Source organism: Centropristis striata, chromosome 16 (assembly GCF_030273125.1).
Source record: "Centropristis striata isolate RG_2023a ecotype Rhode Island chromosome 16, C.striata_1.0, whole genome shotgun sequence".
NCBI classification, from domain to species: Eukaryota; Metazoa; Chordata; class Actinopteri; order Perciformes; family Serranidae; genus Centropristis; species Centropristis striata.
The window spans coordinates 14,443,616-14,456,348 of NC_081532.1; the positions used below are offsets into that span (position 1 = coordinate 14,443,616).

At 41.0% G+C, this 12,733-nt stretch overlaps 1 protein-coding gene across 1 annotated transcript; it reads left to right on the forward strand.

The window, feature by feature from the left end:
* The first annotated feature begins 1,218 nt into the window (after window positions 1-1,218).
* On the forward strand, window positions 1,219-11,899 carry LOC131988504 (glutamate-rich protein 1). The gene is made up of 6 exons (XM_059353636.1): window positions 1,219-1,829; window positions 2,557-2,697; window positions 2,890-3,027; window positions 6,230-6,625; window positions 8,503-8,697; window positions 11,670-11,899. The coding sequence occupies exons 1-6, from the start codon at window positions 1,811-1,813 to the stop codon at window positions 11,786-11,788; spliced, it is 1,008 nt and encodes a 335-aa protein (XP_059209619.1). The 5' UTR covers window positions 1,219-1,810; the 3' UTR covers window positions 11,789-11,899.
* Window positions 11,900-12,733: the final 834 nt, after the last annotated feature.

Sequence of the window (12,733 nt, forward strand, 5' to 3'; positions counted from 1 at the left end):
ACTTTTTTATAATCTTCCCCAACGACAGAAGATTCCTACACCAGTGATAATCTCCCATTCACAGGAGTATAAAGGCTTCTTGATAAATCAGAAGCCTTGTGGGAATTGTGCATATGCCGTTCAATGCCTTGTTCACTGCAATGGATTATGTAACATGTTTACACAGGTCTGTGTAGTTCCTTGATTCTTACAAAACCTAGAGCTCATCCAGTGCCTTCTTTCACTAAGCTGGATGGAGCTCCACTCTCATTCAGGATCGCCAGCGCTGGGTTTGGGCACTGTCAGTGAAGCTCACACACCCACAGAGAATACAGTCGGCATGGTACAGACACGTACAGTACATGACAGTGCACAACAGGAGGAGTCAGAGCTGACATAACATCCATTTCAGAAGTTAGCCTTGGACTAAGAGGTTTTTTTCTGCCTGAGATGCTCCTCATCCAAGCCTCCTCCTTAGGGATAAATCTAAGTGCAGGAATGCATTCATGAGGCAAATCAGAGGAGTGGTGAACAAAATTCATGTGCATGCAAAAGTGATGCAAATACTGTGTCATATTTTGTTGATTGTGATGACTTCCCACATTTAAATAAATGATTATTTTTATTTTTAATATGGTGTAAATAACATGGTTTGCAATTTAACCACTTTTAAAAAGCCAGTTGTTTAAAAGTCTGATTACCATATCCAATTATTAAAATTCTATGCAACAAACTGCTGAACAAACACACCCATTTTTCCACTACTGCATGCATCTTCTCAGTTACTGTAGGATGATGAAAAATGACATACAGTGTTTAAATGCTGCACATGTTGTGTTTTAGGAGTAAAATATGTGCTCAAAAATAAATAAGAGAGAGAGGGGGCTTTACCTTCTTCAGAGCTGACATCCTAGGTGGATCCTCCTCCTGCAAAGCCTGTTCACATGCTGAGGTCCCAAGCCAAGTTTGGAGGGTGCGCAAATCCTAACTCAGCCCGGTGCTGATGCTGAGCCATGAGGTGCCTGCTTAGTATTCTCATCTCGCTTCCACCCCGTCCTACAGCTGGCTCGGTGTGCGCACGCCCCAATCCGCTGTTGTTGCAGGATTGAAACACACGGGGAGCTGTAGTCTAATGCATAGCATTTATCACACTTCATGAAAGATAGTTGGCAAAATAAACTGACCTAAAAACAAACTGTGTTCGATTATGTTGGAAGAGAGAAGGCATGAGCAATTGTATGTCACACGTTAATGCGTCTAACCGTCACAGAAGCACTTTGACTCGTTAAAATGTGCACTTATACTTTGTGTGTAGTTCATTACATACACAGTGGTCGAGCAGTTATAACTGAACAAGGCTGTTTTATATGCCGATGTGAAGAATGGTTTTCACTGATTAAAACAATATATCGGTGTATGATATAAATGACACATGTCCTTTCTGAGAACGATGCTTACATTAAATTGACTAAAATTTGAATGTGAATCTGCGCGACTTGACGAAGTGAGGTCTTCCTCTGCAGCCCGACCAGTCCGTGTGCTGTTGCCTTGTGGGGGGAGAGCAGCTGGAGAAGCCCGAGCATCATTGCACTTTGACAGGCGTTGCTGACTTGTTTTTTTTAAAAGTATACATTAGTTAACTTTAGCTATTTTCATACGGGACGTAACACAGGCAAATTATTTCACCGATGTGTGATGTTGGAAACCTCTGTTAAGCTAGCCGGCTGAGTAGCTAACTCGGCTAGCTATAGCTTGCTAGCATATTAGCTTTAGCAACATGTTGCATTAAAGTTTCCTTCCTCGTCGCCTCCACTCAGAAATATATTTCAACATGGCACACAGGAAAGAAGGTGAGCTTCACCAGTTTCACCAACAACATTATTACAAACACTCAGAACTGTATTTTTTTTCGAGCTAGCTAACGTAGTTAGCCTAAGTCTCGCGTTATGTTGGTGCTAGCCATGTTGTAAACAAATGCACGTGTAGTACTGTCAGGTTGTGGCTACAGTCAGTTTCCACATTGCGCTCTGATGTTTTTGTCCTATGAAAAGCAGATTATGCTACGTTTATATAAGACGCTTTTTCCTTCCCATTCAGATCCTGTAAAACTGCCAGCCTCTCTTGTTAGATCATTTTGGTTCTTTTTCAAATTTCATAGTTTTAGCAATATGTATATGATCATTAATCACGGTAACATGTTGTTACCATGTTATTACCGTTATTAGTAGATAGCAGTAATAGTAGAATATGCTGCTAAATAACTGTGCTGCTGCTAATAACAGCTGTGTCTGTTGTATAGTGTATGTGTATGCAGAGTCTTAAATGTTTTTTACAGTATTATTGCATTATATATCACATTGCACTACCTCATACTTGTGTTTTAGTCTAGTATCAGATGTGTGTTATTTATATCACTATGTAGCACTGTGGTTCCAGTGTAATGCAGTTTCATTCCCCTGTATGTATGAGTAATGCATATCTGGAAATGACAAGTCTAAGTGGGGTTCTTGACCATTTAAATGTCCCTTAACAAGTGGTGATATCTCTGTTGTTTGTCCTTTTTCTTGTTTCAATTAGTGTTTCAGTCAAAAGTACTCCAGAAGCTTTACCCTGCAGCTTCCAAACAGGAAGAGGAACCCAGCCCGCCAGGCATTGTAGATGCCCTCTCCAAAAAAACCTGTGTGAAAAGAAAATCCTCTCAAAACGACACTGCCAAAGGTGAGATGACATTCAGTTCACTAGTGATATAAGTATACTTTACTGAAAAAAATCATTTTCCGTTTTCCCTTACAAAATACAAACATGAACATACCAACACACTATACATGCAGAATTGCTGCCATCCTGCTGCTCTTACTATGGGGATTTATCACCATATTCAATTTTCCATGTCTGAAATATGTGATGCAGGGACGTCACAGAGTGCAGCCAACCCGGGCAGGCGGTTGTACACGGTCCTACCTCCTCCTGCAGACTACAACAAGGATTCAGAGAAATCCATCTCACTCCCCCAGCTAGAAAGCATAAATAGTGCAGAAGACTCAGCTGGTAAGACGATCATAATCTTACATTTATGTGCTGTGCGCCATAAAGCTCAGAGAGATTTAGTGCATGGAGTTTCTCCAGGTTCTGGTGTTTTGAAGTCAATCTTCTTGATTGTCGCTGACACTCATTTTATGGGAAACAGACAAAAATAATCATTTGCATTTATACTTGAATGCAGTGCAGATGGTGTTTAAGCCTGGATGATTATCATTTTGATCCGCCTATTGAATAAATAAACTTGTACAATCTACCCATGCTACAATTTATATGCATCATTTAAAGATTGTTTGTTTGTTTTGTCGGTGCTCCATCTGCACTTTCTCTTGTCATGAATGGGTGGAATGATCTGACTGTAATAAGATAAGAGTCCTGGATCATTACACGTGTCTCTGTACTCATCATCTGCCTTAATGCAGACCGCCATTCACCTGACAGGCTTCTGCTTTACCTCAGTGAAATAGAAGAGGTTTGTTGGCTGAGACGGTGCAGCTTCTAAAGGTGCCCACTAGAATAAATGATGAGGTTAAGTTTGATTAATTGCACCCGTCTGCCTAACAGCGCCTTAATTGAACACGTTTTTGATTTAGTGGGAAGTGAGCCTTCATGGAAAATGCAGAGAGTCCTGGTTAAGATCAGCTCAGGCTGGCCTTCATAAAGATATGTTGATTAATATAATATGATATAAACAATACAACAATAACTAGGGGATGTAATCTATTAAGAGTGAAAAAGACAACCTCTATTGTAGTCTTGAATTACCAGATATAACTCCTGTTTTAATGCAGTCTGATCTCAGTCTGAGACAGTAAAATGTGGATACATAAGTCATTTAAAAGCTTCTGCCTTAATTATGTGCTGTTGGAGGGTTCAGTCGGTTCAAGAATGGGCTCTGGTCACTTATTTTTTTTCTTGCACTACCTGCTGAAGACCATCCTTTGGCTTTCAGGGAACTCCCTTTTCACTACCAAAGTACTGTCTTTAGGTTATTATGACCAGATATGCAATATACTCCCTATTTTTAGTGTTTCTCTCAGTTCTTTGATTTCTACTGTGTGACAGATGTGGCTATTAAAGAAGTGCATTTAGGCTTGAAGGAATATCCTGTTCCTCTATGCTGAGCAACACAATGAAGTTAGATACTTAGGTTCATTTTTAATCCACCACAAAAGGACACATTCAATAAAAATCAACATAAATATTTCATTTTTCTACATGCTCTGGGAAAGATGTGAGTCAGTGCACTTGACTACAGCAAATGGTACAATGCTTCCCAGATGGCCTATCAGATGAGTAACACAATGACAGCGTTCAAGTTAAAGGGGTAGTTTGGATTTATTGAAGTGGGGTCGTATGAGGTACTTATACATAGTCAGTGTAATAACTACAGTGGATGGTGATGGGTAGGTGCCAAGTTTGGAAAAGCAGGCAGGAGGACAGGCTCGGAAGCTAAGCAATGTACCACTGAGGACGGGGCAGCAGCTTAGCATATCTTAGCCACCTAAAAAATGTATATCACTTAAATGTACGATACATTTTGAGTCTTTTCACTGCTTCACCTTTCTGCCAGACAGAATTGTTTGAAGTTTAAGCAGGGGGAAACAAAAGGGTCATCTGTGCTCTCGTCAAAGCCACCAGCCTCCATTGACAATAACACGACTTTTACCTCACAGAACTAGGGGGTTGCTGAAATAGGGATGTGCCAATCTGAAATTCATTATCAATATTGGGCCGATATTGGTCAGAATCACTGGATCAGATATCGGAAGGAAAAAAGGAGTATGATCTAATCTGATCCATAAGCCTAAACTATTCCATAGATGCTTCACTAGACTTTGGGCAACCTGCCGTGGAGAGAGGTGAGCAGCAGTGTCACATGAACAGTTAGTATTTTATTAAGGTATTGTTGTGCGCAATGTATTTCTTTCGTTAGGGGAGTAGTTGTTTCACATTTGCATGATTTTTTTAGATGGCCAGGTTTGGCAAAGTGGATTCTGAAAAAAACATTTAACAGCTTAGGTGTTTAATGGAAAAAGATGATATGGGATTGGTATCGGTATCAGCAGATACTTAAGGCTGCCGTATCTGTATTGGACCTGAAAAAGTAGTATTGTCCCATACCTAGTTCCTGATCTACCGCTCCGTCGATTGATTGGCTTCTTCGTATTATTGTGTGATTCTATGGAATTGGAAGTAACCCTTCAAAAAACACCAAAGTCACACAAATAAGTGAACTGACTGAGGCAATGGTAGACCAGTCACTCATGTGCTCTGCAAGGTAAAATTACTGCTTTAAAAACAGCATAGATAAGAGCTTCAGTTTCCCTCCTGTAAGCTGTAGATACACTACAGTGTACACTGACTATGGATACGTACCTCATACAACCTCACCTCAAAAAATCCAAACTATCCCTTTAATTTTATATTTTATTTTATAACTCTTGTATCTCTGGCTTCACTACAATTCCATGAAAGACTAAATTGAACCATGGCTTGCTCTTGAATTGTTTCAGTACTGGTCATTGTTGCATTCCCACTATGTCCGCTCTATTATATACTGGATTTGAGCCAGTTGACTGCTCGCTAGTGTGAATGGGTCACTAAGAATTCGATAGGGGTTATTAGTAGCAGCTCACGTAGCAAGAGCACAGTTTCTGTATAGGCTCACAGTTGAGATCTAATCATTACATTTCAGATTTAAGTAATACGCAAAATAAATCAAACTGCAGGAGCTCTGATGATGTTTTTAGTGTACTATTCTGTCACCAGACACCACATTACATCACATACAAAATACTGATTCTACTTGTACTTTTATTAACCATCTTTGGTCTGGGGTTTGTTCCAGTTGAGCTCAAGATTTTATTTTAATTCAGTCACCACACCAGCTGGTTGTGCTGATTAGAATGCAATCAGCTAAAAAGACAGAGTATCTAATTAGTTGAATCAGCTGGTGCAGTGATTGGCTGGAAGGAGACATGCTATCTCTTCACCCTCACTGCCACATTATTGCACATTACTAAAAAACCTAATGAAATCTGCCCACGAACCTCCAAAATGTGACACAGTATCAATACACGAATCTAACATTTATAATTCTGATTCATGGAGATTTTACTTTAGAGAAAAGGTACATATGGACACTGCAATGCAGTCATTTAACAATGTTTCTAAATTAATGAAGAGTTTATGATCTTGTTGCCTGCAGAGGAGAGAGTCCCTGACAGCAATGAAGAATTAGACCAAGAGGAAGAGGAACAGACAAGAAAAAGGAGGAGAAGGAAAAGGAAACCGAACCTCCATAAAGACTCTGGGAAAGATGGAGAAGTTCCAGTGAATGAGTCTGGCACAGGTCAGAGTCAGACACCTGTGGATGAGGGAGGAGAACACATTAGCAAGAACAAGAAAAGGAAACTGAAGAAGAAACGGCACAAAGAAAAGCTGCTCTCCATGGGTCTGATGCCCAGGGCCACAGCCCTGGAGTTCACATACCGAAAAGATGAAGAGGACGTGGACGAGGAGGATGAGGAAGAGGACAACCAGAGGAGAGCTGCTGAGCTGTCAGCATTCCTCAGGACAACACTGGACATCTACATGTCAGATTGTAAGTATTGAGCAGAGCAGAGCAGTGCTTGCCTCTTTGGATCTGCTTAAGAGATCTGCTTTGGATTTGCTAAATCTTGTAGTCATAGCTCCAGCCTGTGCTAATTTAATGTTAATATTTGATAAATGAACACCCTGCCAAGGAATATTTTAATTTTGGATGTGTTTTGGGAGCTGTGATGCACGAAGCTGATGGCTTTCTAAGATGTAGTTTACAAACACATAATTTAATTCTGCCAAATGCTGAAAACATGCTAATGAAATCTGTTGGAAAACAGAAACCATTGCACTTCTGCCACAGCACATCTGTGCTTTTTTTAAATCCCAACATGATGTGACAGTGCCAGCATGAACTAAACAGACTAGTCGTCAAAAACATGGCATCAGTAATTGGATGAAAGTGTAATAGCTAAAATTGCAGTGCCATTAGAATGAACTAGATGGAGAAACTGAAGTGTGTGAACAATTTTTAGTTGCCAGATGTAGCTGTGTCTCAGTGCAGACCAGTAATCTTTGTCAACAGCTTTGATTTTATATTTATTTCAAGTAAAACCATGCCAAGATAGCTTATTATTACAAGTGTTATGATGCTTCAGTTTTTCAAAAAGTTCCAAATTAAATTGTGTTTATTAAAGTCATTATTTCCAGCAGACTGTCGATACAAAAATCCAGCCTATCCCATGTACTAAAGACCAGGCCATGAAAGCTCCTCTGATATTGAAATGCATACAGTAATCCCCATCTTGTGCTGACATGAGTAAATACAAAGTTTATATTGCTATTATCATTGGATTTATGCAGCACTATTATCACTCAATTTATATGAAACAGCACTCACTGTTTTGTGTAAGACATGCTAATGAAATTAATTGAATGGGTAAAAAAAAATGTGCATTGTCGGATCAAAACTTCAAGGTAATTTTTGCCTGTCGATCATGTTTTCTGTGATTTCTTGTGGCATTTCTGCCTATGGTCCACTTTAATTCCTAACGCTGCTTGTAAATGAGTCAGACTGATAAAAAAAGACGAGACTGCATAGATATGAAATTCACCCAGTCTGGCTTTGTAAATGAAAACTTATACTAGTGATATTTTCTCTATTATGATGACACAAACAGAGTCTAGACAGATAAGTTCAGCTGAGGCAACAGTTATACAAGTAAAGCTGTAAAATTAGGTTAAAAAAACTGTTGCTGTGTATTTGGTGCAATCTATAAAGGTACATTTCTGGGAGCATGGCCCAGAATTATTTTTTTTGGCTCCAGAGCTTCCATAGCAATCAATAGCAACAGTTTTTTATATGTGCTTCGGTAGGGAAGGGTTGTGCTGAGCAAAACATTTCTTCAGTCTCGGCTGAGATGGAAGCCTATGGCACTTTACACTGTATACATTAGCCTAGCAGCTAGCAGACTTTTCCTATAGCTTAATAGCGACAGAAAACCAGCCTGCATAAATGTTTTTCCAGCCTAATATGGTTGAAACAGAGCAGCTAATATTGATAGCAAGAGCAAGTTAATGGACTTCATAGTCATCGCTGCACCTTTCTCTGCTCCGTGTGTGCAAAGCCCCGCATACGATGAAACACAGAGATCAGAAGAGAGGAGACAAATTTGCCAAATGCAGGAAAGACTGTGCTGAAAAAAATTTATTAAACTTTCAGTTTAATCAAAGGCATTACTTTTAAGGATTCTGTTATTCTATTTTATTGAAAAAAATTTTTTTTTCAAATATAAACATGAATGCCTGTAGTCAATTTTTCAGGTCCAGCCCTTATTTCTGTTTTTGTTAACTCCATTTGGATTACACCCTTCTTTTACTGATAGAATGCTAAATCATTATGTTGATGCCTTTAATTAACAGACCATCTCTGACTTCCAGCCTCGTTGCACGTAGACAAACTTCCTCTCCAGTCTGGGGCGGTGAATGACCTTCTGAGCAGCATAGCAAGCAGATGCAAGCCCACCTCTGTCCTGAAGCAGCTCTGTAGTCTCAAGGCCCTCGTTCAGCAGCAAGACACAGACAAACTGCAAAAGGCACTGCAGGAGCTCAACAACACTTCTTCTATGTCTGCAGGTCAGCGATGCATTAAAATTCATTGAAGGTTACATCACCTGAAAATGATGGGATTTTGTACCATCATGTCCATACTGGCCTCTTCTTGCTGAAATCTGCCCCACAAGCAACATTGATCTGTCCCTGCAGGTTAAAACATGCCTCTGTCTCTGGTGCTTGCCTTCCTATTCAATGTGCCCTTCCACTGATATTTATTGTTCACCTGAGTATACTTGCCCTTACTTGCCTTCAGCAGCCTTTACCTGTACGTACCTGTCCTTTATTTGCAATACTAGAGTCGATCTTGTCCATATTACATCTCACACACAGGTGACCTCCACTATGGGTTAAATAACATGTTTCAACTTGCTCATCTTGCCTTTGCTCTGTCAACAGCCAAAGCAACTCATGAGTCCCAAGGCACGTTTTCACCTGTGCATGTGTGTTTATGCATTGGCATGGTTGGCTACCTGGCTGCATAATAGGATCAGCAGGGACTTTGCTGGTGTCACACGCACAATCGTGTCTGTGTGAGAAAGTAAGGGAGAGGCAGAGCGGAGCCAGGAGATTTAGGCCACTGCCTGTTTTGGTGGCCACAAAGTGCCGCTTGCTTCTGCCTTTCACCGTCGCCAAGACAACACCGTGTAAAAACCAGTTTGCTATCTTGCGAGCAGAGCCCTCAATATAGCAGGCCTTGTCTATCCTCTCCATGCACCTGCTCCACAGCTGCCTGAAAGCTTTTCTACCCGCCCTCTCCTTCATACTGTATGAGTCATGCTCCGATTCACTTTTTTTTTTGAAGTGCTGCTCTTTTTAAATACAACTCCACCAGCTGATTGTATCACAGCAAAATTCCATGTGAATTAATCATTGTAAAGATTTATTAGCAGTGTGTAGGATTAAGGGGGATCTATAGGCAGAAATCTAATATTAAATTAATTATTATGTTTTCATTTGTGTATAATCATCTGAAACTAAGACGTTAGTTTGGAATGAGCCCTCCAAAATGGACAAACCAAACCCAGGCTCTAGAGAGGACCTTTCGTGTTTTTACGGACCCTAAAGGCCACCATAGGTTCTCTACATGCTTGGAAAGGGAGGGGAACACAGATGGCTGCAATCTGCAACTTCACCACTAGAGAGTAATAAACCCTACACACTTATCCCTTAAAGGCTATACCTGGTTGCGTTGTGTGTCCACCAAACTGTGTCCACATGTCCTACATCCAGCGGATGTTTTTAATCCTTTGCAATGGGCTCGCCGTGTATTTATACTGTGCTAAAAACAGCAACATCAGGATGAGGCATTGAGAGTCTATTTTATACTGAGCACTGACGGTTGAGAAATGTCCAACTTTAGGTACAGCACTTACACTGTCGATTGTCACTCGATGCTTTTCACTAGGCGTATTTTGACTGAGTACTTTTTGAGTAATTTTTGGAAAGCGGGTGTTTTGGCGCCGCCCACTAGTTAGTTTCCCTCGGCCTCTGTTCCCATACAGGTACTTTTGTAGCGGCTAACCAAAGGAGTTCGAATGTGACAATAGACCGATGCGGCAAGCAGTGTTGCCAACTTAGTGACCTCATTGCTATATTTAGCGACTATTCAGAACCCTCTAGCAACTCTTTTTCAAAAAGCGACTAGCAACAAATCTAGCGACTTTTTCTGGTGTCATTGGAGCCTTTTGGAGACTCGTTACTCTTCTTAACGAGTAGCAGGTGCCGTCCCAAAGCACTCACGGTGGCCGAGTCAGCAGAGCAGGAGCTGTTAACCCCTCAGCATCCAGTTTGCAGCAGTCTGCAAATGAATCGTGCATGGCTGAAATCGCTGCTCAGTTGCGGCTCACTACCTGAGCCGCTAACCGGTGAAGTTGGGCGGATCTTGAGTGGATCCTCTCTCCCAAGTCACACCCATAGCGGCTCACTAGAGGGAAAAGTACCTAATGGAAACACACTACTGTCACCCAGCGGTGGAGGGGCGGGACAAATACCACAAAGACCAACTGTCATAAGCAATGCTAAACAACAACAACAGCAATGGAGGAGAAATGAATACTGCTGGCCAAAAAGACCTGTAGCTAGTTCCTCCGGTCTCCCTATATGCTTCAGCCTTCCCTTCAAGTACTCTACCTTGTACCAACATTGTTACTTCCACGGGTATTCGATATTGCAGCAACCAGCTAAGCTGCTTCTCAGCTGAAAAAATATTGCCCCTCCAAAGCTCCCTAGCACTCCCAGCTGGGCGTTTGCAAAAGAGTGGCTTGTGTTAACACCAGCATTCGTTCAAGTAATGAGAATTTGAGAGCATATCAACCAACCAATCAAACAACTGACCAGAAGGTGTCCACCCTATGTCCTTTAACTCACTCTTGCTATGTTGCTGTATTTGACGTCACATTTATGGATCGCTGCAGTTTGACAATTTAAAATTATTATACATTTGTATTGCCATCCAACTTTTTAAAGCAATATTCTGTATTGTAATGTAACTCACATCCACTGCCCTGCAGGAGCTAATCCATGTGCTTGTGGAGAGGTGTGCCTATAAAGTTTTTCAAGTGAGTTCACTAAAGCTCTCCTCGCTCTATCTGCCCTTGCGGTGGCAATCAATTGACTGCAGGAGCAGGTGTAAAGCAGATTTCCTTTGAGCACATTTTACTGCACAGTGGAGTTCCTCTCATGGATGACATTGACTTGACTGCTCTTCCTTATACTGTCTATTTTATGCTCTGCATAGATTCACTAAATTTAATTCTAACTTTTCAAGAATAAGTAAGAGAAAGATTCCGTCTCGGGTGGGAGACAGACTTGTTAGGTTGAATGTCGACATGCAGGGGCGAGGAAATACGTTTGAATGCTAGCTGGGGATTTTGATTTATTATGCTGAAAATATAACAGCAACTAAGTCTCTTTGGTGAAAACACTGACTGTTCCTCTGGTATTGTGTTGTCAGCTGTAACTGAAATGTTGCTTTCTGTGTCTTTGTGTTTTAGAGGAAACCGCTGCTGTCGTTTCACTGTTCCAATACTGGATCACAGACATTTTTCCCATGCAGGGAGACAAGGAGACGAGGCTTTCTACAATGCACCCACGAGACAGTGAGTCACAGTGAAACAGAGACTCTACTGAAGGAATAATGATCTCTACTGTGCTCCATCACTTTATAACTTCTTGAAATTTCCTACTGCAAAATATTTTTTATTAATAAATTTTGTTGGTTTGATCTATGGCTTTGTCTAATCCATTCTTCATGCCTTATATTGTACACTAACAAGGCAAAGCCAGTTAATCCAGAGCTGGGCGAATCCTTCCTCCCACCATGAGTAAGCTTGAAGTCATTATCGATCGAGCTGTTGCTTACCTTCCTGTTTGTTTCAGTTGTTTGTTATGCAGTTCAAATGAATCGAACATTTAACCGAAATCAACACAACATCCGTCCTCCTCATCTAACCTTCTAATTGCTGGAGAAGAAAATGTCAGCTCTGCCGGAGCTCCAGTATTTTTCGCAGATGTTATGACATTTAAACCCAGCCAGTTAACCTAATAGCTCCTCAATTATCTACAGTGCACTCCGTACACATCCATTTCTGACCAAGCTGCTATTCCGCATGCCTTTTCTAATGTTCTTTTTAACCTAACCGCACTGGATTAATTAATAATCTTCAGGGATGCTTTACTGATGATACTTGGGGATCATTAGCACCATAACTTGACCCCCACAGCAACTTGTTGCCCTTATCTAACTGTACGCTTAATATAGCAAGTTGTTGATGGACCTTGGGAACCAGTACCACCTGGGGAGTCGGTAGCTTAACCTTCTGCATCCTCATACCTGTCTGCAGCCCAGATAATCTATTCTAATACATGGGCTCATGATTCAATGCCAGAGGATGAGTTCAGGAAAAGGGCAGAGAATTATCTCGGCTGGACGGTGGCATTGTGATGACCTGTGTGAGAGTTTTCCGCCACGTATCATCTGTAGGGAAAACTGTTGTCTTTCCAGACCTGGGATGCACCAGTAGACACAAGCAGGTTTTTACTGTACACTGTTACACAC